This window comes from Acomys russatus, chromosome 9 (genome assembly GCF_903995435.1).
Source record: "Acomys russatus chromosome 9, mAcoRus1.1, whole genome shotgun sequence".
Classification (NCBI taxonomy): Eukaryota; Metazoa; Chordata; class Mammalia; order Rodentia; family Muridae; genus Acomys; species Acomys russatus.
The window spans coordinates 26,932,359-26,960,271 of record NC_067145.1 but is presented as its reverse complement, the minus strand read 5'-3'; the positions used below and the strand labels follow the sequence as shown (position 1 = coordinate 26,960,271).

The 27,913-nt window shown below is 40.2% G+C and overlaps 1 protein-coding gene across 1 annotated transcript; it reads left to right on the top strand.

The window, feature by feature from the left end:
• The first annotated feature begins 2,748 nt into the window (after positions 1-2,748).
• On the top strand, positions 2,749-14,021 carry LOC127193799 (zinc finger protein 728-like). The gene is made up of 4 exons (XM_051151033.1): positions 2,749-2,857; positions 9,098-9,224; positions 10,976-11,071; positions 11,835-14,021. The coding sequence occupies exons 1-4, from the start codon at positions 2,852-2,854 to the stop codon at positions 13,862-13,864; spliced, it is 2,259 nt and encodes a 752-aa protein (XP_051006990.1). The 5' UTR covers positions 2,749-2,851; the 3' UTR covers positions 13,865-14,021.
• The last annotated feature ends 13,892 nt before the right edge of the window (positions 14,022-27,913 follow it).

Here is a 27,913-nt window from a genome sequence, read left to right as displayed (position 1 = left end):
GCCTTAAGTATTGGCCCTTCTCTCTCTCTTCTCATGAGAGTTGGACGTATCCTATTCAGTCAAATCTTTCCTTGCTTGGTCACTTTTTCTACCACTCAATTAAACATCACTTTCAAACATGAATCTTTCCTTCTACAAACTAACTTTACCTTCTTGTTTGAGATTAAAGGCATGTACCACCACACCTGAAACTAAGCTTTTCTTTTCCTGAAATTTGCTCTATAGGAGGCTGGGATTGAACTCAGATCTGTTTGCCTTGGTCTCCTGGATTAAAGCTGTGTTTGTATTCCAGCAGGATCACACAGACCTAGTAGGTCTTTGCATGTGATCTCTTGACAGAGTACCCAAGTTCTAAATTAAAATTCCTCTACAGTAAGGTAAGAATAAAACTTTACCATATGTACAAATGGATAGTACAACTTTACTTTTGTGGACAGGAATGAGGAAAGTATGTGGGTATATTATAAAGTCATATAATAAAGTTCAGTGTAAAACATTCTATAGAGTCACTGTTTGCTATATGGCCTCCTGACCGAGCTCAGCATGTCTTTAGAGAGCATATGGAACTATCTATAAAGCTCCTGTGCCTCACTGAGACGGATGCAGTATGAAGGGACCTGTACTATGTCTATAAATGTTATTATAGGCAATAAAGTTAAAACTGACAACATGGTTTAGACAAATATATTAGACCCGAGGAGCCAGCTCTGGATCTATAAGTATGCTTGGGTCCCTAATTCCTTGCTGAATGGGGCTCCCTCCTAGATCCTGCATGTTCAGTTTGAGCTCCTCCTCTTCCTGAGTTAAACAGTCCCACTAGGAAGAACTGGGGATTGCAGAAGAGTTGTGAATGAACGCTGCATCCTCAAGGCTCAGCACTTCTCATATGAATGAGCACCTTCCTCATTAGTGTTCCATAACACACACACACACACACACACACACACACACACACACACACACACACTGAAAGCCTAGCCATGCTCAGAAATGCTAAGCCCTTAACAATGCCCTTCACTGCAGCATTCAGGAGGAGGACTGACCAGTCATGACCTCATTCTAAGCAGCCTTGCCAATCAAGGGCCCAGCTTGCTGTATTGCTTCTTGACTCCAGTTTCTCTAAGTCGAGGAAGCTGTTCCCTGTCACTGAGTTGACACACTGCTTGGACTAGAAGAGCTGAATAGGAACTTCGAACCTTCTCCCCTCAGAATCAGCTTCCCTGCGAATGAGTATGCATCATGACAGCACAAAAGCTTCCTGTGATGGGGTTTGTATCTCTGTCTCAGGCCTGAGTTGCACAGGAATCCTCATTCCTCAGACCATGTGGGCATTCTCAGTACTCCTCGATTCCGATGGAGCCGTGCTACTACCATGAGCTCATTTGACAGTCCTGTGAGCATATTTCTGCTACCTTCGTATTCAAGGAGGAATCATCTCAGTGTTCTGCTCAGAAGAATTGAGGGAAGTTCAAGGTAGATACATTTGATGTTCAAATAATGTCAAATGTGAACCCTGACAGGATCAGAGGAGAGACAGGAAATTCAATAAGAAACATGAAACCTGGTATTGTTTTTTAAATTACATGTATTATCTCTAGACCCAGCTAGTAATCAATCAAGACACAGACACTTGTTATATTTTAAAATAGTCTTAGTTAACCTGGGGCAGGGCAGATATCAATTCTCTAAACTACTTTCCATAGTAGGGCCTCCGGCATGGTATCCCTGTCTCAATCCCGTGTCATCGGTTTCTAATAACTTCTATTAAGCTACCTCCCATCTATAATCCTATATATTTGCTCATGTTTTTTATTTGGGCCGGATTCTCCATCCACGCAGGCCATGTGCTTCTCCTCCATCTAACCCACAGTGGCCTTTCTCTCTTCCCTTTAGGTCTCTCTCCTTTTTCCTCGTGGCAGTCTCTCTTTTTCCCCCAAATTCTTCTCTTTCTTAGCCTCACCTATCTCTTGTCCTGCCCAGGTGGGATGGCTTTTTATAAAGAAAAAGGTTGTTCAGAGACAGCAAGCAGTGATTAGCAGCAAAATATATCAGACCATTTCTCAACAACCTGGAGCAGAGGGAACTATCCTATAATGCACAAGGGACACAGCAACATGATCCCAGGAGAGATGTGTAGAGGAGGAAAACATCATGAAAAAACACCTGGTAACTATCCTTGATTTCCAAATCTTCTCTCTTAAGCTCTTGAGAAGCTGGATGGATGAGAAGCAGGGTCACCAAGGATGGATTCAATAAGCATCTTAAAGAGATAATGCTCAGGTCTACATTAGCTTCCTATTTCCATTTTATTTCAGTATCTGTATTTTTATTTTTAAGTTATTTTTTACTTATTAATTCACTTTACAGCCTCATCCCAACTCCCTCCCTCCTCTGCTGCCATTATTTAAGTAAAATGGATCAATCTAATTTTTCCATGTGGTAGTAAGAGTCTATAAGTAGACTGGAGCTTTAAAATCACATTATTTTAGCAGAAATAACTAGGAAACGTGATAAACATTACTGTGAAAGGCTCAACTCACAGGCTAAGATTGGGTGCTGCAAACAGAGGGCTTTAAAACAGCTTGAATCCCCTTTGGCTGTGCGGGTCTTGAAGCCTGTTTCCTTCCTACTACACCTATTCACAGTTAGGGAGGAACCAGAGAACTGTACCAACCCTCTTCAGTGAGTTTCTGGAAGTCCTTCGCACTGATTTCTGGGAAATGTAGTTCCTACCATTATGACGTCACAAGAAAGGGTTGTGGGTATTGAACTTCCGTGTTCCGTATTCAAACTTGGCTTCTTCCCCAAGTTAGGCGAGTGTCCTGCTCAGCGCTGGGCTTGGATCTCTGACATGGAGGTTGGTGCAGGGAGCAGCGGCGTCCTGCAGATAGGAGGGACTGTGTAGGGTGGCGGGTCCGGCGAGGAGGGAGCTCACTTGGGCTGGAAGGGAGACCCGGGAAGCTGTCATGGATGTGCCGTGCTGACTTGGGCTGGGCCACTGCCCTTGGGTGCAGGTTTGACGGGAGAAGGTTGGAAACAACAGGATTTCAAGGACAGGCTGAGTCAGCTGACTGACTGTGCCTGAGGAGCTGAGAGAACTCAGTCATCTTTGCTGGGGAAGCGTGCTCTACCTAGCTGACCCAGGATCCCGTGGCTGTAGTCAGATTTCTCAGGACTCCTAGAATATGTAGCGATCGAGCCCCTCCTATACTTTATGTCTGGCCTACTACTCCTGCTTTGAGCTCACAGAGGTTCCTAAAGTTCTCAGTTTCCAAGGACAGAATCTTGTGAGGATGTTAGTGCCGTTCCCTTTGGAAGGAATTGTAGGATTTATGGATGCTTGGCGTTGGACAGTAACCCCTAATGTACACCCGTGACCTGAGTCACCTCAATACATCGCTGTGTAGCCACGGAATAATCTTGTAATTGGTATGAACCTATCTGTGCGCAATCCACATAATTATGGATTTTACACTTGAGTAACATTCACTAGACAGTAATACCTCATCAATTCTGAGACTGTTTAATGTCTGCAAATTGGACTCCTTTTCAGATGTGAGAGATGACTTGGTGTGCTGGGAGAACTGGATGGAGCTCATGATCGCTGGGAGGGGCTGGCGTGTCTCTGAAAGAGAGGGGAGAAATGGCACTGCTAATCTGGCCGGCTCTGTGCATTGTTCTTCCATCACATGCTTTTCTCGTATCTGTTCACATTATCAACAATGTCTCAGCTCCCTTCAATGCACTCTGCCACTGAATGTGGCATCCAGGTTCACTGATGCTCCCTGTATAGTTCTAGAAAGATTTGCCCAAGTTTTTATACTGTGAGAGACTATAAGATGAATTTGAAAAGTTGTGGCAAACTGAGGGTCTTGTGATTTGCACAATAATAGGTTCCTGATGATTCAAAAAAGGGCTAAGAAATAGTTTAGTCTGGAGACATTAAGTACCCATGACCTGGGAATACAGATTTAGGTTACCCTGAATTCCATGCTTCAACAAGGAAGCAGTTTCATGGCTTTACAGAACACAGAATGTCATCAATCAAAGGAAGTATGAAATACATGGGTGGGTGTCCCAGAGACAGGTCCTATGAGAAGGGAGAGTTATTCTATGCGCCTGGGATACTATCTGATGACATTCTCAGCATGTGGGCTGATAGACGCTCCTGTTCTGTCTTGTCAGTGGATTCTAAGAGGTTTTTATCTGTTGTCACAAACTGTTTGGTCCACTCCAGAGTGAGACAAGGACTGAGTGTTCCTGAAGGGTGAAGCCAGCCCAAGGTAAGGCAGTTACCCCAAACTGTAAAACTCCAGTCTGTGCGCAGCACTGAACGTCCTCATGGGCCATCAGTCTCCGCAGCCACAGCCTCCTCTCAAGAGTTCTTCACTCACAGCAGACACAGGCTTTTCAGGATTTCTCCTCCGCAGCCCCTCCCCCTATCTCGGGTGACCTTGCATGTACTGTCACTCTTCCGTCAACTCAAGTGTGTGTGAGCTGGAGACTGGCTTATGACATTGAAATCTACTCTTAGGAAGCGTGGCCTGCAGACCTCCTTGCCCTCTCTACTGGAACTTTCAGTGCATTTCCAACCACATCTGAGATAGACACTCCCTAGTCAGTGCTGCTAATCTGTAGGAAAAATAATGACATTGTGTGAAGTGCAGAGAGCACACGGCCTTGTCCAGCCGACAGCTTCCCTGCAGTGTAGAGATAGATACAGCAGCATGCTCATGTGTCACTTACAGGCACCAAATATTTACATATATATGGAATTAAACAGCCCTGCGATTGGAAGGTGAGCTTAAGCCTGTTCTGTGGTTCATCCCTGTCTTCTCTGCTTTTCTGGGAGGAGTCAGGAGTCTCGGAGCTCAAAGTCATCCTGTGCTTCACAGGCATAAGGTGAGCTTAAGCTACAGGAGACACTATGTTAGTAAAAGATTCTTTAAAAAAATGTTTGCTGGGTGTAGTAAATACTTCTGATTCCCATCACTTCTGAGCTCCAGCGACCTGATAGAAATCTGTCCAATTGGCATCTTACTAATTATCAATACTTACACATGTGCTTAGAGAAGTTCTATTGACTGTGTTTGAAATGTAATTTCCAATTTTTCTCTAGCATCCTTGTGTTAATGACGTCACATGTTGATGTTTAGAGAAACACATTTGCAGTCACTGTGTGGGGAAAGATTCTCCTCTCTGCCTGGCTTGACAGTTCCTCTCTATTTGCAGGGAATGTTCCTTATCTTTGCACACTCTTCTCTGTTAATTTCTGCCATGACCTCATGGAGCTTTCTTCAGACTTTACCTGAATTTCTCCAGAACAGAGTTCAGGCTCTACAAATGGAGACTGACCACCACACCTGCACTGTCCTTCACATGTGATATCAACAGCCATCCAGGCAGTAAAGCAAGCTGCTAAAGGGAATATCATAAGGGAATAACTTGAAACCTGTCCTTTTCCATTAAAGAAGTCTGTTAGATGTATTTCTTGTAGACAACAAAAAGATGGATTTTGTTTCTTGGTCCATTCTCCCAGCCTGTGTGCTTTGAGTGGAGAACAGAGGGAATACTTGTTCTGATGTGTGAGTGTCAGTTGTCGACGTGCTGCTCATTTTTTTGTGTTGGTACTCTCAGGGCCCTTTGTGTTTTAGTAATTTGACTTTCTATTCATTCCCACAGTCTCTTGACCATGCCATCCCTCTCTTTGGCCTAAAATATTGTTTCCTGTATTTTCTGTATGTCCAGGCTGTAGGTTGTATGTTTATGTTGTGGATGGTTGTTCTTTCTCCTTCAGCTCCTGCAGATAGGTGAGCTGTGTGTAGTAGCCTAGGTTGGATGTCCTGGTCTTTTAGAGCTTGGAATGCATTTCTCCAGGCTCTTCTGGCTTTCGTTGGCTCCACTGAAAACTTGGGTCTTGTAATAACTGCATTCTTTCCCTTGCAGATTTCAGAATGCCATGAGAATTTTTTTTTGTCTTGTCCAATTAGTGTCCTGTGTGCTTCTTATATATTTTTATGGGTGTGTCATCCCTTAGTTTAGGGAGCATTTATTAATGATCTTGTTGAATATCTGGTCTATGCCATTGCTTCAGGATATTTCTCCCTCGTCTATGACTATAATTTTAAGGTTTGGTCTTTTCCCAATGTCTCACATTTCCAATATGTTTTCTTTCTGCAGGTATTTTCTTCTTTCATTTCATATTATTGGCTCATTTTATCTAGATAATCTGCTTTATCTGTAAGCCTGCATATACTATCTTCTCCTGGTTTATTCTATTTTAAGTTTTTCTTTTGAGAGGAGATTCCAGTGTGACTCTTCATATTGTTTTGTTTTGTTTTATGAAAACTTGGCATAGAGTATGTAGCAAAAAATGCTAGTATCTAGTTATCAGTCTACCTGTAGCAAACTTAAGTACTGTTTTATCATGTTTGTATGTCTGACTTCTTAATAGTTTCCTTTATTCTATTCAGTTATAAGTCAGCTCAATATTCTTTTAACACAAATAATTTATTTTTCTTTATATTCCCATTTTCTGTGATATTGAAGTCAGCTTAATGAAGTTGGAAATGAATGTCTTTAATTTGCATGAATTTTAACTAAACCATAAAAATAAAGCAATCAGGGCACCCTGGTACACATGTTTAATTTTGGATAGTATTCAGCAACATTAAAGAATGAAATATCATTTGTGACAATATTGATGGTGTTAGATTTGTGGGCACAAAGTATAGAGAAGAAAGGCAGGGAAGAGGTTGACAACAACAGACGAGAGACTATCTATTAGTACTCACAGAGAGAAATGTTTTGGGGACAGCCTCCCTCCTAAGATAATCTGTCTTACCTAAATAGACAATACCAGAAAACAGAGACTGCAGACCTGCAGGGAGCCCAACAGCAGCATTACCTTCCTCATTCCCAAGCCCCTCACCTGCCTCTCTACAAGGTGAGAAAACTGGCTGTCCCCAAATCATTGCTCTCTGGGTTGTAGCTGACCAATAAGGTTGAGGAAGGTCAGCCATAATCACATAGGAATCCTGTTTTTACAAGCAAGACTGTATCAGATAAGACGGAACGTTATTGGTTCAGACATAAAAAGCCAAGTCCCACATGATGTGTGACCATGCTTTTCTTTTGAGAGGAGATTCCAGTGTGACCCTTCATATTGTTTTGTTTTGTTTTATGAAAACTTGGCATAGAGTATGTAGCAAAAATTGCTAGTATTATCTAGTTATCAGTCTACCTGTAGCAAACTTAAGTACTCTTTTATCATGTTTGTATGTCTGACTTCTTAATAGTTTCCTTTATTCTATTCAGTTATAAGTCAGCTCAATATTCTTTTAATACAAATAATTTATTTTTCTTTATATTCCCATTTTCTGTGATATTGAAGTCAGCTTAATGAAGTTGGAAATGAATTTCTTTAATTTGCATGGATTTTAACTAAACCATAAAAATAAAGCTAGTAGACTGACTTAGCTATGACATAAGCACTTCTAGCTGAGATCACTGGAACTGATACACTTTGCCTAGTGGTAAAGCAGGATTGCTATGAGATTACAGATGACACCACCAGCCTTCTCACTCTTTTAAGAGATGAATCTCTGGTGGGTCAACCTGTCTCTACTCTCACAGTTTGATGAAGGAGAGACTTCAGGAGAGAAAGGAGGACTGTGTGCTGCAACAGTTTCCTCATTTCCAAGCCCCTCACTCTGCTCCTGCAAAGGGTTGTGGCCTTCTATACCCCCTGTTAGACTCCTCAATTTCTCATGGGAATGAGTGTATCTTCCAATGTGGGAGCTAATAAATACTGTCCTGTCTGTTGAAGGTCAGACTCCTGTCTTTTTTCTGTTCTTTGGCTCTTTATGCTGCCTCAGAATTAGTCAGGTATCGAATCTAAATGATTTTAAATCAAGTGAGAGATATAGTTTTTATCCCACTGGCCAGTAATATTGGCAAGACGAAGCCTGGAGAAACATTGATTAATGAATATTCTTCTTCATTTAGAGAAGATGAAGGAATCTTGGGGTCCTGAACTCACAGGAATAATGTTGGCAAGTGGCTAGATGTAGAGTGGTGGGGACGGTGTGGGGGAGATGCAAGATGAGAAATAAAGAAAAACACATAAAGAAGACAAAAGCAATAGCTGGGACCAGGAGGTCTTATATAAACTGATGACACAAAGGCAGACACATGTATTAAGAAATACAGCATGCTATGTGGTATTAGCAGATGGAAAGTGGCCATGGTCACCAGAAACCTAAGTCACACCATGTTGGCAATGAGAACAGGATCCCTCAGATGCAGCTGCCTTAGGGCTGATAACCTCAGTCTCAGGAGAAGAGTTAGATCTCCCAGTAGCTGCAAAATTGACTCGTTCATGACACTGGATCCTGTGTCAGACTTGCCTGGCCAAGTCCACTACTAGACAGGGACGGAGAACTAAAGTTTCCTTTGTCCTTTCATGGGAGCCTCTGAGAAAGTCTTGAGTCAGTAAAGGTCTCCACAGCAACTTAACTTATTGCTAAATGTCTCAATTATACCTTTGTTAATTCACTTTGATTCCATTTATTGATCTACCCCATTGGCTTCTCAAATCCATGTCCCTTGGTGCACTGTCATTTGCATCACTCTGTTCATGCATGCATGTTTAGATGGTTGTCTGATCCTCTCTAACTGCTGCTAGACACTTAGTTGTGAGCAGCCACGTGTCTTCTAGAAATCAGCTCTAGGTCTTTGGGAAGAGCAGCAAGTGCTCCTAAGTGCCCAGCCATCTCTCCAGCCCCAGTATACTGTTTTGAGATGCATTCATTCTCCAACTTAATGGTTTTTAAAAGTACAATGTCCATAGGAGTTTCTAGGATCCTCTGCTATTTACTTTCCTTAAAGATCAGTCCTCTGTAACATCCCAGAACCACATCACAGGTATTTTAGGGAAATTACTTACCTATGTCAGAAGAACTTCCAGGTCTCCTCTCACTCTGGGTGACCTTTAGATTGGTTTGGAGAAGTAAATAATGCCTATTGGTGTTTATGTGATTGTTGATGGTTATAATTAGCATAATATGTGGCAGTCACTCTTTTTCCTTTATTTCAGGATATTCTGTCATTCTCGGATGTGGCCATTTATTTTTCTGCGGAGGAGTGTGAATGCCTGGGCCCTGCGCAGTGGAAACTGTACCGAGATATGATGTTGGAGAACTACAGCAACCTTGTGTTCCTGGGTGAGGATCACGTCCGTGATGAATCCTCAACTGTCAGCATGAAGCTTTGCTCCCTCTGTGCAGTATCTCATGGGAGCTTGTGCTTCCACCAATGAGGTTCATAGGGAAACCTTAAGGAAAATTACAATTAGTCATATACTGCTGCTCCCTCAGACCAGCTCCAAGAACAGTGAAGAGGAGAGAAGAGAAAGTCTTGGTGAATCCATGGTGGGGAGAATTGAGCAGGTGGTGAGCAGCTGGTTAAAGGAAACCAGGCATTGGTTGAACAACTAGCTTGAGGAACTAGTTGTTGAGGAGAGGTTGAGGAATGGAGGAAAAAGAAATTCAGGAAACCAAGGTATATGTGGTACAAACTGAAGGTTTTATAGCCCAGGAGAACTTTATTTTCTGTCTCACATCCTTACTAGCTATCTGTCTCTGCCTCTGACTTGCTTCCTGTCTGTTCCTTCTTGCTGTTACTCTTTTCTGTGTCTGTCACCTGCTTGCTATTCTCCTTGGACTAGCCCTAGTATTTTATTTAAAGTGAAGTTAAATTTTTTTTTCATTTTAGATTACATCATGATTTTTCTCATCTTTTACAATCAATAGAACATTAAACAACAACAAGATAACAGTCTAATAAGGAAACACAAACAGTTCTGTATAGTCTACAATAAAGCATACAGAAAAAAAAAATCAGTCAATTTCCAAGCAATCGTCAGCATAACCTGATTATTATTTCTTAAACAATACTTAGGAAAGTTTAATCATAAATTCCTCCAGCTGAAGCCACTGTGTTTACCTGTTGTTATAGCAACATAGCTTGAGCTAAATATTCTCCAATAAAGAAAAAACTTGACTTACTTTACTCCCAGTCCCAAACCAACAGGTGTGCTATCCAAGCCTAGGCTAACTGCCAAGGGTTCTTTTATTGTAAAATATCTGTAAAGCATGAAATTCCAAGTACATCTTCTATTGCTCTCAAAGCAGATTCTAAAGAAACTTTTCTATAGCTAACAGTATCTAGCTAGGTACTGTTATGTCAAGGTCCTAACTTTCTTTCATGCAGTTTCTGCTTGGGTGCTCACCATCAGAGGAAAAAAACTCTTACATTGTCTCAAGCCTTTGGCCAGATGCTTTCTTTCTACATTTTCTGAGGGAAAAAAATGTTCCCTCTATGAATTTCCTTAGGGCTCAGAAATAAAGAGAAAAAGATAGTTTTAGGAGAAAAGGTAAATTTTTTTTTGACAAAATTACACCTGGACCATACATAATATTAAAGGGCAGTGGTGATCCGCCAGAGATCTTTGTAACTTTGTTGAGCAAAGCCTCAACAGCTGTTCTGGATGTCTAGAGATCATGCTGGACAATCAGAAGTCTCTAGAACTTTGTCAAGCAAAGCCTCTACAACTTGTCCTCATGTCTGTGACAATATACCTTAGAACTATCTCTTGTGTTCATGATGCATCCCCCATGTAAATGTATGCTTTATGTTATAAACTAAGTATGAGAAGGAGTGGTATACCTTAAAGAGACTGCCACACCCTTCAGTTTTACAAGTTTTCCTAGTTACTGAGGGACATGAGGCTCAGTACCTGAAAATCCTAAATTCCTCCTAAGCATTCTGATGTACCCATCAGAAAACACAAAAAGAGCTAATCCTGTGCACTCTTATATTGTATCCTCATCGCCCTTATACACAAAATCCCAGAAAGGACATGTTATTTCTCAGGAAAACATATAACAATGTTGTTCTCTTTTCCCACAAACAGGTCTTGCTTCCTCTAAGCCATATCTGGTTACATTTCTGGAGCAAATACAAGAGTCTGCAGAAGAGAAGAGACAAGCAGCCATCACCATGTACCCAGGTATATCAGAATGAATGGGTCAGAGGACAGAGTGGGAGAGTTCAAAGATCCAACAGAAAGCCATCGAGACACAATGCTCTGGTGGAAATCATCTTTTAAAGATCTCATTTTCTGTCTTTTGCTGCTGTCATTGGAAGACATCTATCTGACATTTAGAATGTTTTGAGTCTAAGAAGTTTGATTCTTTCTACCATGAGGTTAACTTGTATTTACGGTGACAGCCAAAGCTCTGTTGTTTCTAAGTGAACTTTAACTTGGGTATTTATTTTCCTCATAAGATGTGCCTAAAACGTATTGTCTTGAATATTATTACGGACAATCTTCTTCTGCAGCCTAACTTTCATAACTTCAAAAACTAAAACTCTGTACCTAGGATATATATAAATTGTGTATATAGGTATTTTCTAAGTTAGACTATATTTATACTTTGTTTTTATCTAGTGATAATATTTCTGTATCTACTTAAGGAAATAACTATTTGCATAATGCTACTAGGGGTTTTCTTGATTGTTCCTTATATGTTTGATGTTGATTAATGTTCCTTGGTTTCCGTATTCTATGTCATGGTCTTCTTACTTCAGTGGAAGGTTACACAATTCTCACCTATTATGTATTTTAAGTTAGGCTTCATGGAATACAGAAAATATAGCTTATCACTTATATAGACAAATTCAAATATGAGTAAATGTTCATTTTTTTAAAAGAATAAGCATTGTAGATATATTGCTCTGGTTTCATTCACTTCTCAACCTTTACTCACCAGGAGACAAATACTATACATGCAAAGAATGTGGCAAAGCCTTTCATTGGAAATCAAAATTTAGTAACCACCAGAGAATTCATTTAAGAGTGAAGCCCTACAAGTGTGAAGAGTGTGACAAGGTCTTCCATGTTCCATCATTACTTTCTGAACACAAAAGAATTCATACAGGAGAGAAACCATACAAGTGTGAAGTATGTAACAAGGCCTTCCATGCTTCGTCATTACTTTGTGTACACAAGAAAATTCATACAGAAGAAAAGCTCCACAAATGTGAAGATTGTGGCAAGGCCTTCCATACTCCAGCACTACTTTCTTTACACAAGAGACTTCATACAGGAGAGAAACCCTATGTATGTGAAGTGTGTGGCAAGGCCTTCCATTATCCTTCAAGACTTTCTACACATAAGAAAATTCATACAGGAGAAAAACCCTACAAGTGTGAAGTGTGTGGTAAGGCCTTCCATTATCCATCAAGACTTTCTACACATCAGAAAATTCATACAGGAGAGAAACCATACAAGTGTGGAGTGTGTGGCAAGGACTTCCATACTCCATCAGTACTTTCTAAACACATGATATTTCATACAGGAGAAAAACCCTACAAGTGCGAAGTGTGTGGCAAGGCCTTCCATTATCCATCAAGACTTTCTACACATATGAAAATCCATACAGGAGAGAAACCCTACAAGTGTGAAGTGTGTGGCAAGGCCTTTAATTGTCCATCAGTGCTCTCTAAACACAAGAGAATTCATACTGGAGAGAAACCCTGCAAGTGTGAAGTGTGTGACAAGGCCTTCCATTATCCATCATTACTTTCTGAACACAAGAGACTTCATACAGGAGAGAAACCCCACAAATGTGAAATTTGTGGCAAGGCCTTCCATGCTCCAGCACTACTTTCTTTACACAAGAGACTTCATACCAAAGAGAAATCTTATATATGTGAAGTGTGTGGCAAGGCCTTCCATTATCCTTCAAGACTTTCTACACATCAGAAAATTCATACAGCAGAGAAACTACACAAATGTGAAATATGTGGCAAGCTCTTCCATGCTCCATCAGTACTTTCTAAACACAAGAAAAATCATACTTCAGAGAAGCCCTACAAGTGTGAAGTGTGTGGCAAGGCCTCCCGTGTCCCATCATTACTTTCTTTACACAAGAGACTTCATACAGGAGAGAAACCATATACATGTGAAATATGTAGCAAAGCCTTCCATTCTCCATCACTACTTTCTTTGCACAAGAGATTTCATACAGGAGAGAAACCGTACAAATGTGACGTATGTGGCAAGGCCTTCCATTATCCGTCATTACTTTCTTTTCACAAGAAACTTCATACAGGAGAGAAGCCTTACAAGTGTGAAGTGTGTGGCAAGGCCTTCCATTATCCTTCAAGACTTTCTGCGCATAAGAAAATTCATACAGGAGAAAAACCCTACAAGTGTGAAGTGTGTGGCAAGGCGTTCCATTATCCTTCAAGACTTTCTACACATCAGAAAATTCATACAGGAGAGAAACCCTACAAGTGTGGAGTGTGTGGTAAGAACTTCCAAGCTCCATCAGTACTTTCTGTACACAAGAGAATCCATACTTCAGAGAAACCCTATAAGTGTGAAGTGTGTGGCAAGGCCTTCCATGTTCCTTCATTACTTTCTAAACATAAGAGAATTCATACTGGAGAAAAACCCTACAAATGTGAAGTGTGTGGCAAGGCCTCCTATTATCCATCACTACTTTCTTTACACAAGAGACTTCATACAGGAGAGAAACCCCACAAATGTGAAGTTTGTGGCAAGGTTTTCCAATATCCATCACGACTTTCTAAACATAAGAAAATTCATACAGAAGAGATATCACATGAGTGTGAAGTGTGTGGCAAGGCCTTCCATTATCTATCAAGACTTTCTAAACATAAGAAAATTCATACAGGAGAGAAACCATACAAGTGTGAAATATGTGACAAGGCCTTCTGTATTCCATCCTTACTTTCTAAACACAAAAGTATTCATACAGGAGAGAAAGGTTAAAATTGTAAAATATGTGACCTGGCCTTCCATTGCCCATCATTAATTTCTGAATACAAGGAAATTGATATAGTTGAGAAACCCTACAATCGTGAAGTATGTGGCAAGGCCTTTAGAACTTTCCAAATTTTTTCTACTCCCTTGATAACCTATTCTGGAGAGAAAGAAAAGGCCTTACGTTCTGTGAGGGATGTGAAAAAGGCATCTCTACAAAATCATACCTATGTCAGCACATATTAACTCACAATGTGGAGAACCCTTTAAAATGTAAAGAATGTGGCAAAGTGCTCAACAATACAAAAAACTTTAGGGATCATCAAATAATTGATTCTGAAGAGGAACCCTAAAAATGTAAAGAGTATGCCAAAGACTTGAGAAGTTCCACAGTGTGTTCTAAATATCATATAATTCTGACCGGAGAGAAATGTTATGAGTTGAAGATTGTGGCAAAAATCTATTATTAGTCTTCTGATCTTAAGCAACATCAAAGATTTCATTTGTGAGAAAAACCACACAAATGTGAAGAATGTGCCAAGGTCTTTTAAATTTACTAAGAACTTTTGAAACACCTCATAATTCATACTAGACTGAAATGACACAAGTGAGAAAAATGTTGCAAACTGTTTTATAAGCTTTCTTGTATTTGTCAACACAAAGTGGTTCAAATTGAAGTGAAATAGTGTGTCAAAATGTTCATAAAATGTTTCCTCAGACATATATATATATATGTGTGTGTGTGTGTGTGTGTGTGTGTGTGTGTGTGTGTGTGTGTGTGTATATATATATTCATTCAGAATAGAAAACCTATAAGGGTAGGGAATGTGGTAAAGACCTTATACAGCACAAGACAATCATTAGTGGAGGGCAGCCATACCCATGTGAAGAATGTATTAAGTTATTTACCATTCACTCAACATTTCTGACATCCATAGAATTTATCCTACACAGAAACACTACAACTCCGAAAGATGTAACAATGCCCTTCAGAGCTCTTTATCCCTTAAACAAAAGGAAAATGCTCATACTTAGCAACAATCATACAAATACAAAAGTGTTGAGTTTTTTTGGTTTTTGTTTAGTTTAGTTTTGTTTTGTTATCATTCATCCCCTATTTTACATCAAGGAATTCTCACACAAGTTTCTATAGATGTAGAGTATGGCTAGACATTTAGTGGTTTGTTCATGTCTGTATCCACATCATAGAGTTCATACTGGTAAAGTGCACTACAAATGCTATGATTATGGCAAAGCCTTTACATGGCTTTCATATCCTCTGAGATTTTATACTAGTAGAATCTCTACACACCCAAATAATGTGCAAAAGCCTTCAGTGTATCATTAATCATCATCACAGAAGTATACACACCCAAATGATGTGGACAAGCCTTTTAAAATATTTTTAGTCTTCATCAACACCAAAGAATCTTAACTAATGAGATGTCCTGCAAATCCTGATGAGGCCTCTGTTGCTTCTTCTCTCAACTTCACACAGAGAAGCAATATGTGAGAGTCTCAGTTGGGTAGATGACTGAATCTGATTGGCCATTGGTCATGTCTGGGAGTCATTTTCATTCAATTCATGTAGGAGAATCTAGACCACGGGATGATGGAAGTGTGCCTTGCATGTGCCACACTTGGCCAGGGGGTCCTGCGTGTGTAAGAATGCTGCATAAACCCAAGCCAGAGTGAAGACAGAAAGCATTGTGCTTCCATGGTTTTTACTTCACCTATTGCCTCTAGATTTCAGCTGTGTTATACTTTGGCTTCCATGGATGTTGACATGCACTCAGTGAACTGAAGTAAACCATTTTCTCCCCTAAGTATTTTTCATCATGGTCTTAATCACATCAACAGAAGTCAAACTAAGTAAACAATGTGGGAAATCTTTCTATTCTTTATACCTTAGTTGTCATCAGAACCTCTGTAGTTGAGACAGTGTCACAAGGCTTTGAAATCTTGCCACCCATAAGCTTTAAGTCCTCACTAGAACATTCACACTGTAAAAGAGCCCTGTGGTTACAAAGAGTAACATTAAGATATTATTGGGTTTTTTTTTTTTATCAGTATTTCAACACCACAAAGGTCAAAGTGGAGAGGAATCCCATAAAAACAAAGAAAACTCAAATCTAAACACATGGAATGTGAGAAAGTAATATTTAAGAGAATCTACTACAAACTCCAATGATATGTTATTTGACACAACTTCATATCAAGAAATTCGTTTTATTGAAAAACTCTACAGATACAAATAATGTGGAAAATTTTTTATTTAAACTCCATTCTGATTAACCTTGAATGAATTCATATTATGTAGAAGGTATGACTCTGGCAGTAATTTTGTCTAACATGTACATATCATAAGAGCAAGTTATTATAGTAGAAAGCATTGTGTATAGGTGAGGAATATAATACATCTTTCATCCTTCCTATAATAGTGAGGACTAGAAGGGAATTAATGTAGATAAATCTTATGAATGTGAGGTGTTGGAAATTGAGGTAATGCTTGGAATTAATGTGACATTGTTTGATGTGCTGCAGAGAAACAAGTCATAGATTCTAGAATTAAGTAGATCACTCAAGACTGAAGGTATCAATTTGTTACAATACCAAATTATTACATGGTCCCAAGATAGTAGAGATGCCAGTTGTATGAAAGAGGGAAGTAGAGAATCTACTAAGACAAGCCGTAAGCAGTGAGTGGAGCATGCTTAGGAGAGAGGCTGTGTCTTTCAGGTGAAACTGGCAGGGTGGAGCCACATAAATACTTTGGAGTCAATCCCAGGACAGCCAAAGTCCCAGATATCAAAAGTGGAGCTGTCAGATTGTGCATTTGTCCTGGATTTGAGGCTGATCCTTCCTTGCTGTCTTGTGTTTCTTCTGCTTTAGGGTCAGAATGTCCTGTACCAATGTAAGCTAGAAGTACTCACTTGTTTTTATGTTGTAGGCACTCACAGTTAAGAGATTGCCTTGAGTCTCACATGAGATGTGGCCTGGGAATCTTTCATACTCTTGAAACTGTTCAGTACTTTGTGGACTTCTCAAGTTGGGTCATATTTTACTTATAAGATGGGTATAATATTGGAGAAAAGAGAAAGAATGTTATAGCTTAAAGCTTTGTAGCTGGAGCTAGCATGATGGCTTTGAGGACAGACTTGATTGCCACCTACAGTTAATTTTATTAGTATTCCAAATATTGACAACATAGAAAAAAGGAATTACCTCTGAAGGTTGTGCTCTGACCTCCATGCATGGACACACACACACACACACACACACACACACACCCATACACTGCCAAAATAAACTTAAGTTATGTTTTTAAATTGTGTTTGTGTTTTATGTAAACAAAGTCCAAGAAGTAATATTTAAATCTCAGTTGTTAACACAATGAAATTTAGAATCAAGTGAGAGGCAAGTCTCTGGGTTTTCATTTGCAGGGCTTATTTTGATTAGTTTAATTGAAGTTAGGAGACCTGTTGACTGTGGTTGGAAGCATCTGTGTGACTGTGGTGCTGGATGAAATAAGAAGAAAATACCCCGAGAATGACCATTCATCTCCTCCTGCTTTCTGACAGTGGATGGAACATGAGCAGCTGCTTTAACCTCCTGTAGTCTTCACTTTCTCACCATGTGTGATGGGAGAATAAGATTTGCTCCCAAGGGCTCAAAGAGTTGAATGGGTAGTCATCAGATAGGGGCACTAGTGGAAAGGATTGAGACTGTTGCATCATTGGAGTGTCACTGGGGATGGGCGTCATGGTCTCCAAAGCTCAGACCCAGTGTCTTGTTCATGCTGATGATGGATCTTGTGTAGAATTCTCAGCTACTCCAGCACCATGTCTCGGCATCACTGTGCTCCCCACAATCATGATAATGAACACAACTTCTGAAACCGTAAACAAACTTCCGATTAAATGCTTTCTTCTATAGTGTTGTTCTGGTCATGGTGTCTCTTCACAGTAATGGAACACTGAGTAAGACACCAAGGTATGCAGTGACCTTGAACGTTGGTCCAAATTAAAACCCTTTTAAAGTTGCTTTTGTGTCCTTATTTTATCACTGCAATAGAAATGGTTACCAAATCTTCATGCCAAATGAAAGTTTCAGTGTGACCTTTAATATATATGAGTCATGTATTTCCTCCATTTTCCCTTCATTGTCCTCCCTTTTGCCCCCTTCTTTGCAAAAAGTGTTCCTCCTTCTCTTCACGTATACCCTCACATATGCAGCTAGATGGAAAAAAAAAGATATATCAATAGAGCCTTTTCTATTGTGAATGTTTCTTTTTTGAAAACTGGATTCCATTTATGTGATTTCTGTGTGCATTTATGTTTGTTAATATATCACTTTTTTGTATCATCAATGTTAAATAAATGACTCTATTTCAAATTGATTTTTCTGCAAGGTAAGCGACATTTTATTTTTCCACAATTGGATATCTAGTTTTGCCAGTACCATTTGTTGAAAAGGCTGTCTATTTCAGATTGTGGTTTTGATGTCTTGGTTAAAAATCCCACATCCATTGCCTTAATGCTTTATCTTTGGTTGTTAGCCTTAAAGTACATTGGCCTACATTCTTATTTTTATGTGAATATTAATGTGGCCATTTTTACAACTTGAGGTTTGCAAATCCAGGAAGATGTAATATCCTTCTCTTCTGTAATGTCTTCTTTGGATAATTTATTTTTTTATTTTTAATGTTTAGACATAAAGTCTTTCACCTCTTTTGTTCAGGTTGTTTCCATAATTTTTGCTCTTTATGGAGCTATTGTAAATGCTCATCTTTTTCCCTTTGATGACTTTCTTAGCCCATCAGTTGCTGGTGTAGTATGAAGGCTACTGATTTTTATAAATTGTTTTGAACTGCTGTATTACTGAAATAAGTTTTTGCTATGGAGTGTGGAATTTTTTAATTACAGGATTAATATTATCTTCAAATGGATAGTTTAACTTCCTCCCTTTCCATTTTTACTCTTTTGCTATTCTCTATTCTTATTTCTTTAATGAAGTATTTGAGCCTATTCTTATGTTACAAATATATAGGGAAACCCTTATCTCATGTGAAATTTTAGAGACATGTTTTCAGTGTTTCCTCCTTTGAGGATGGTCTATGGGCTTGTCACACAAAGCCATCATGATGTTGGAAAGTTGTCCATCCATTTCCGTTTTCCTAGGGATTTATTATACAAGTATTTTGACATTTCACAATTGCCTTGTCTGCAGCTATTGAGACAACTATGTGAATTTTTTTTTTTTTCTATCAAGATGGTATATTATACTCAAGGTTTGCACAAGTTGAGCCAACCTTTTGTCATGGTGATGAGAACAGATTGGTTATATGGTCTAAGTGGGAATTTAGTTGAGATCTTTAAATTTTTTTAATGTCCTTTAAGGAAATATTTCTGCAGTGGCTTATTGTATTTTGGCTTTTAGAGTTTTTATTTCTCCTTCTCTCAAATAATACTTCCCAGCCACAGCTACTCCTCCCACTTTCCCCCACCTCCCCTCTCACTGAGACCCATCCCTCCCCACGTACCCCTTCAGGGATATCAACCTAATACTGCACAACAAGATAAAATAAGACCAAGACCCCACCCTCAGCTAATATCCACTTAGGAGAGTACATACTATGTTTGTCTTTCTGGGTCTGAGTTACATTACACAGGATTTTTTTTCTAGTTCCATGTATGCATGCACCACACCTTTAACTATTCTTCAGTTGAGGGACATCTAGTTTTTATACAGTTTCTGGATATTATGAATAAAGGGGCTCTGAACATAGTTAAGAAAGTGTACTTGTGGTAGAATGGAATGTCTTTTGGATATATGCCCAAGAGTGGTATTGCTGAGTCTTGATGTAGATAAATTCCCAATTTCCTGAAGAACCTCCATGTTGATTTCTATAGTGGCTATACAAGTTGACACTCCCACCAGCAATGGAGGAGTGTCCACTTATCCCACATGCCTTGCCAGCATAACTTGTGTTATTCATCTTAACCACTGTGATAGATGTTAGGTGGAAATCTCAAAGTAGTTTTGATTGCATTTTCATGATGGCTTAGGAAATTAAACAGTTCTGTGTTTCTCTGCCATTTGGCACTTATTTTTTGTGCATATTTTCTGTTTAGCTCTGTACCTGTAAAACTGGCTTCTCTTAGCTTCTGAGTGAATTGCTTTTCTTGGGCTCAAACTTATATTTTTGATTGTGAGCCTAGCTTTTAATGGTTGAGCCATCTCTCCAGCCCTCTTGGCTTTAAACTAACTCTGGCAATCTGTTCTAATTTCCTGGATCCTTCTTCTGTTCCTTGTTCTGTCTTCGACTGCAACCTATCTCTGCAAAACTGTCCCAGTAAAATTGTCTCCTCTAACCTGTTGCAGTTAATGTATCAAAATGGCCTAATACTGTTTATTATTAGGCCTATAATTATTATTAAGGCAGTATTTTCTAACCCACTAGTCATCAAGACACAGACACTTGTTATATTTTAAAATAGCCCTTAGTTAACTTGGGGCAGGGCTGATATCAATCCCTTAAACTACTTCCCATAGTGGGGCAGGTCCATGCCATCTGGTTCTAGTAATTTCTATCAAGCTACTTCCCATCCATAATCCCAAATACTTGCTAAGGTTCTTCCTCTGTGCCAAATCCTCCATCCACACCGGCCATGTGCTTCTCCTTCGCCTAACCCATGGCACAGCCACCTGCTTCTCTCCTCCCCTCCAGTCTCTCTTCCTCCCAAGATTCCCTCTGTCTCCCCCAGTCCTGGAACCTTAGCCACACCTATCCCATTTGCCCTGCCCAGGTGTGGTGGCCTTTTATTGCTCAAATAGGTTAGGCTTTTAGGCAAAGTACAGGTGGGGCAAAGACAGCAAGCAGTAATTAGCATCAAATACATCAGCCCACCCTCTGACATTGACCTGCACCAAAATGTACAAACTCACAAATGAACTCAGCTCCACTGCACTGACTGAACAGAACTCAGCTGTACTCCACTCTGAATTGCACCAAACTGACTCAATGCCACCACACTGGACTCAACTGGCTGCACCAAATGGAACTACACTCCACCACTGACTCACTCTGTGCTGTTTTTAAGAAGCCTCTCTTTTCTGTCCTTTCTCCTGTGAGTTGGGTGTATCCTATCTCTGATTCATTCTGTTAAATCTTTCTCTGATTTGTCACTTTGCCCTTCAATTAAAAATCACTTTCAAACATGGCTGTTTTGGAGTCTCCTGAGTCTGGGCATCCAACCAAACTCAAAGAGCTGATGCTTCCTTTGAAGATAACCCCCTACAGACTTCTCCTTTGTGGCTTTCTGTCAGATGTTTCCTGTCCTCTCTGATGTTTCTGTCAGATGTCCTTTGTTTTCTTCAAAACTTGTGGGCTTACTGTCAGTTGTCTCACTTTGACTTTATATAACCATCCCCAGTCACTGGAGAGAGGCCAAGGAGCACAATATGGGGAGTGATATAAGGTACTAGGGGAAACTCACACCTGGAAGTCTAAATCTAGCTCCAGCATCTGAAAGAAAAGTAGTTGAGTAAGATAGACACTATAGGATATTTCTGTGCTTTTTTTTTCAGCAATGTCTTCATTTAGTAGAATCTTGTGGATTTGTGTGTATGTGTGTGTGTGTGTGTGGTTTTATGTGTGTGTGCATGTGTGTATTGTGCATGGGTGTGTGAATGTATGCATGCATGTGAGTTGTGTGTGTGTGTGTGTGTGTGTGTGTTTGTGTTCAGTAAAACTACCGCAGAAAATTCTCCAAACCTAGAGAAAGAAGCAGTCACTCAAACGTAAGTGGCATTTATGACCACAAATACACATACTCAGAGAAGAGCTCTCTTTGACACTGTAGGGAATCAAGAGAGATTGTGCCGTGGTGGGGCTGAGGTCTCATTTTCTCTACTAGACTGGGCATCTAAGCCATTAGATTCTTGGCCTACCTACTCACAGCACAAAACTCAACCCCTCCCTACTATCCTGAGAGTAAAATGCTGTTTACTGAAAGAATCTTTACTAAAATATGTGAAAATACAGTTAACAGTCAAATAAAGTCACCTCTCAAACTCTCACCATTTCAGGAAGAAATGGAGCACTCAGTACACTGTGAACTAAGATATTCTTAGTCCCTGTCGGGTGAGTGGAAAGGAAGAGAGTAGATCTAGGGGTGGTCAGTATTTGGATGCAAGTGAAAAAAAGGGGGGGGGGAGTACCTAAAACAGGGGAGAATAGGAATAAGGAAGGAGAAAAGGAGACCCTGGTTAACAGCAGCATGAAAGAAATACAGCCAGGTAACCTACAAATGAACCCAGCTCTCAGCAGGATGGGACATGGAAAAGCCCCAAAGCAGGCCAGCCTGCATTCTGTGGGAGAAATCAACCAAAAGGAAAGTGAGAAAGGAAGAAAGAAAGAAAAAAAAAGACACAACAAAGGGTGAAACAAAATAAAAGACAGAGAATTTGGGACAGAGCATTGTAGAGCTGGCATGTCAAATTTACATTGCATATTAAGTAAAAGATGACCAGGAAATCAAAAGATAAAAAAAGAGATGAACAATAACTATAGACCAAGAGTGAAAGGGAAAGGTCTGAGTGTGTGCTTGCTGGGTCCAACTTCCACTCTTTGCATTCTTTTCTTGGCCTCTAGGAACTTGAAGCACCTAGTTAGTGTTTTGCCTCTGGAAACCTTCAAATTAGAGACAGTGTCTCCTCTCCATATGAGTGTACAGTTGGGTAACAGATTCTGGGCTTATCATAGGAGTTTCATCCCAGGTTGACTCATGACTGCTGGCCATTCCCCTGGCATTCCTTCACAGACCATGCTAGTTCCCTGTGCTCACGATCTCTGGCAGCACTGGACCAGATTTGTCCATCATTGAGGACTGCCTGGCTCTGGTGCATTTTCTTCTTTTCAGTCTAGAGAGACTCTGCTGGCCAGGTTGTTGCATACAGTTCTGTGGCAATGAGTCTAAGGCCACCAACTAGACTCAAGCAGGGATCTTTTTAAAATCCTAATTAACTTTTTTAAAAAAATTCTCAATGTTTGGGGATGTAGTTGAGTGGTAGAGTGCTTGCTTAGTGTGCACAAGACCATGACTTCAATCACTAACATTATCAAAATAACTTCCTTGCAAGCATAAAAACATTATATTCAGCTTAAAATGAGCCATTGGCTTTATTGGTATAGGGAAAATACAAGTTATTGAGATATTAAGTTGGTAAAACAGGTGTTCCCTCATTTTTTTTTTAATGTATGGCATACTCATACAAAGGCAGTGTGAAGGCTCGTCTATGGCGTCAACTTGATTGCCTTGAGATAAGAACAATATACCTCTGGGTGTGTGTGTAATAGTTAAATACATCAGGAGGGCCTGTGACTTAATGAATGAATAAATCCTATCATGTACTCATAGTAATCATGAAGCTACTGGAAATTGGCCCAAATAGGAAGTGGGATCCTTAGAGGAAGTAGCACACATAGATAAATTTCTGGGGCTATATACTTTCCTGGCTCATTCCTCTAATTACCTTTTCCGTTGTTGTGTTCCATAACTGTAGTGGCTTGAATAAAAAAATGTCACCACCCAAAAAATGTCCCCCATAGACTCAGGTATTTGAACACTTGTTCCCTGTTAGTTTGAGGAAGCTACAGAACATTTGGGAGGCAGAAGCTTGGTGGTAAAAGTATGTCACTGGGGGTGGGCTTGAGGATTTACAGCCTGGCCTTCGTACTCCATTCTCTCCCTGCTCCATGTATATGGATGGCAATGTGCTCTGTTAACTCATTGCTCCTGCCACAACACCACGCTTTCCCTGACGTGATGGATTCTACATCTGCAATAGTATACCAAAATGAACGCTTCCTTCCTAACGTTGTGTTTTGTGGTGGTATCTAATCAGAACAACAGAAAACTGACTTATACAATGATGTAGACTACTTTTCACCATGTCCCTGAGTTGGCAGAACTGACACCTCCCTGTGAGTCATTTGTCGGTGTCTGGCACTAAAGGCATCTTCTTACATACACAGATGAAAGAACAATGAGAAAACCCTGAGTTTTCAGGGTCTATGAATTTGGATGTATAGGAAAAAAAGGAAACACACTTCATATTTGACCTTTCTTAAGTGAGTATGGCCTGCAAGTCATCTTTAGCCTAATGTCCAGTGCTGGCATTGTGAGCCCACCCCCACCTTGTATCATCATCATCACACGGAGGTTAAAGCTTTCATGCATAGGTAAAGGAACAGATCAAACTGCCTTTGATTCCGCAGTGTTTCCTCGGAAAAGCATCACATTAGAGACAAGCACATCCTCAACATGGTACACTGTCATCCTGTGGATGTCCTCTTTATATTTGTTTTGATAATTGCTGCCTTCCATATGGAGCTCAGGTGAAATCACTACATTCAAGGAAGGAGTAATCCCAATGCCCATAAGGTGTGGCAATCAGTTCATGAAGCACAGGATCGTTCAATTAATTTTTCAAGGGAAGGAATGGATATGGAAAAATTGAGCAATCACATTTCTTATTCCACCCTTACAGCTAACCCATACTCGAATGATTTTATTACCCATGTGAATCCTATATCTCACACAACTACTGGACCACCTTTATGTCATAATGCGGTATCTGAAAGTCTTGCACTGCATGGCCAGGAAATGCAGTGAGAACAGGGTAATTTGTAAGTCCAACTCTTTTAGAAAACAACACAGCTTAAGAAAAACTTTTCAACATAAAATAGTAGTGGGCTCCCTCTGCGAGCTTCCTTCAGTAAAAGACAAGGAGACAAAGTATGGGAGGAGTTATTTTGTTAAGCACACTGACAGAGAGCAAAGGCACTATTGGCTTTGAAAATACTATATTGTTTCTTCTTTAAAATACTTCTTTAAATAGATGTTAAACCAATAGAGGTAAGTAGCAAGCCAACTTTGTTTAACTACAGAAAAAGTTGAGGGGTCATGCAGAAGCCAGTTTAATGAGAAAGGAATAAAGGTATTTCCCATCAGTGAAAATCCCCAGCCTCAGGCCCAGAACTCTGGAGTTTGAAAGGCAGAGTGACCTCCTACTGAACTTTCTAGCAGCATGCCCTGGAGCATGCTGTGTCCTTCTTCCTTTGTGTCAGCTACACACCATCTCATGGCAGAAGGCATCACGTAGCACAGGCTTCCCATAAAGAGGCTGTGTGTTCTGACACATTTCTAATTGACAGGCCCACTATGGATCATGGAACCACTTGAAGGCTGGTTCCCTTTCTGGAAACTGCTGTCTATCTATCTCTCACCTTTGGGCGATGCTACATTCAAAGGCATGGTGCAAAACACCAGCAAATTAAGGGAGTCTGAAACCTGAACCCATACCTGGCTCTGTGCAGATCAGTTTCTTTGTTCTCTACAGCAAGATAACGGGCAGATCCTAGTGTTCTTGTAACATGTAATGACTACTTTGAAAACAGATTGCTTAGTTGGTACATGGTATCCTGTCTGTATGTACTGTGAAGCTCTTCAACAAGGAAAGAATCAAGATTGTAAACAAGGAGGGTGAGCATAGTGGCCATGGGAAAGCAGAACCTGGGATCTTGTGACAAAGCAGCAGGAAGGTATTGTTGTGTTGGCCCATTGCACTAAGGACTCATGGTCAAGAAAAATCCTCGCTCTTGAAGTCACTTCATTCTGAAGATCTCCCAAGAGGGAACACAGTAGAGCGTCTTTCTGGGCTTTTAAGATCAGGTCTGAAAGGTGCACAAATGTAAGTATTCTCTATCCAGTTGGATCAAAGTCGACTATGTAATTGCATATACAAAAATGTAGGCATCAGAATAGTACTTTTGGAAACAGGGAAAGTATGCAGGGATCTTTGAGGGCTTAAGAGCTCTCTGCGCTATAGATACCTGATTCCAATTTGGAGATGACGCGTAAGATTACTAAAGCAGTACACTGCATTTAGAAGTCCAGTCAGAAAATCAAAATAGCCAAAATAGTTAACTTTGGTTATCCAAAAGTCAGCTTCAACTTTTACAAAGTTTATACCTTTGGAATAAAAGTATCCTCACATTAAATAAAAGGAAGAGGGAAAAGCAAAATGTTCGTGTGTGTGTGTGTGTGTGTGTGTGTGTGTGCACGCACGTGTGTGCCTGCATGTGACTGTGGAGAAGATGCAGTGAATGTCAATGCTTATTAACTAGGAATCATTATCATTAACTTCTGATTAAGTCTGTGAGTGAAGTATTTAATGTATTTTTCATGACGTAGCCCCTTTACTGAATGTGATATAGAAACTTTGCACAAATCATAAGGGCTCATTTCAGTGATGTTTACAGCCATAAGAACAATGGCCTGATCAAGGCAAAGGGACCATCAAATGGCATTCAGTCTCGTTTGGATTTCGTGGGTGTAGAATGCCATCACTTCCTTGTCCTGTCTAGAAGATGCCACCTCAGAGCAGACGTTCCGGCTCTCTTTAGAGATGCTCCCTGAGCCTTATCTGTAAGGGTTATGCTATAGAGGCACTGTTGGGAGCTAGTCTCTGCATTTTGACCACTTGTAGAAATCTATAGTAGAGTCTGTCTATCTTCTTCAGAAAGAAGTTTCTTTGGTGAGGGGTGAAAACTCAACTTATCTGTCTGAGCTGGTACATGAACTGTGACCCAAGCTAGACATTTCACCCTATTATTTGTTTTTAAACTATTAGGATCCGGAAATTTGTGCATAGCATCTTTTTCTCTGCAAGGTTTTCCTGTACAGTTTCCGCTTGGCGTTGTATTCTAACATATCTGCCTCAGCCTAGACTCTCCTAGTGGCACTTAAGTTTATTTCGTAGATACCAAAATTAGAGTCCTGAGGTGGAGAATTGAAAAATAGAATTTCTGTTTTCTAATTCCCAGCTTCCTTTGCAGACTGTGGCCCGATAACTGGTGTATGAGTTTGTGTGTTATCTTAACCCTGCAAAAATGATCCGGGCGAAAGTCTTTCATAAATCGCATTTTTCCCCTTCCTGTCAGCGAGTGTAGGACCGTTCTACACAGCACACTCAACATCATCTTTTCACATATTTCTTGATACTTTTCTAGAATCTCATCATGATGTCTCCCTTAAAAACCACTGACCCCATTTTGTGACCTGCTGTACTTTCCTATTTCCTGAACACGTCACCAGGTGTTCAGCCTCAGACTTCACATCCAGAGTGTTGTGTGCTTGGCACACTTCAGGCCAATCTTGCAGAGCAGTGTGTGATTCTTCTAATAAGAAAGCTCAGATACCACAGACTGAACTGTGTCCTTCCAAAATCCATATATTGATGCCCTAGTCTGCAGAGTGATGGTGTTTGGAGCAAAGCCATTGGGAAATAATTCAGATTATAAAAGGTTACAAAGATTAAATCTTAATAAGATTGTTAGTTACCCTTAGGCAAAAAAAAAAAAAAAAAAAGAGAGAGAGAGAGACACCAGAAACCACTCTTCCTATTATGTGGAAAAATACAGTCAGCACACTGAGTCTGTAAGAACAGAAAAAGAGCCCTCACCAGGAACATACCATATAAGCACCTTAGCACTGGACTGCCAATGCCAGGTTGTGATAATATATTGCTGTTTGTGGTGTGTGCTATCTGTCCTGACTATGAGGTGTTCTTATGGCACCCAGGGAGGATGTTGACAGGCATATTCTCAGGGCCTGATATAGTTCTTAAAATATATTTTCTTCACAGATGCCCACTTTTATCCCTCTTGTGCACTTGCCATCTTATTTCTGCTTCCCTTTCATGGTGGGGTTAGACACACTATTGAAGTGAAAGCAATCATGATGTTATTTTAACTTGGACGACTTTCTCCTTACGTGCAGCAGTGCTTTCCAAAAGCCTCGTTGTCTTACAGAGGCTGTAGAAGGGAGGTGTTTGGCACAGCGTGCCTGCGTACCGTGAACTTCGAATTAATGGGCCTTGATTGAAACTTTAGTACACAAATTACCTTCAGCCAGGGAAGGAGATGAGTGACATGTTAAGAGCACAGGCACAGGGTTTGAATTTGAGGGTCTGAGTCAAGCTAATTGCTTG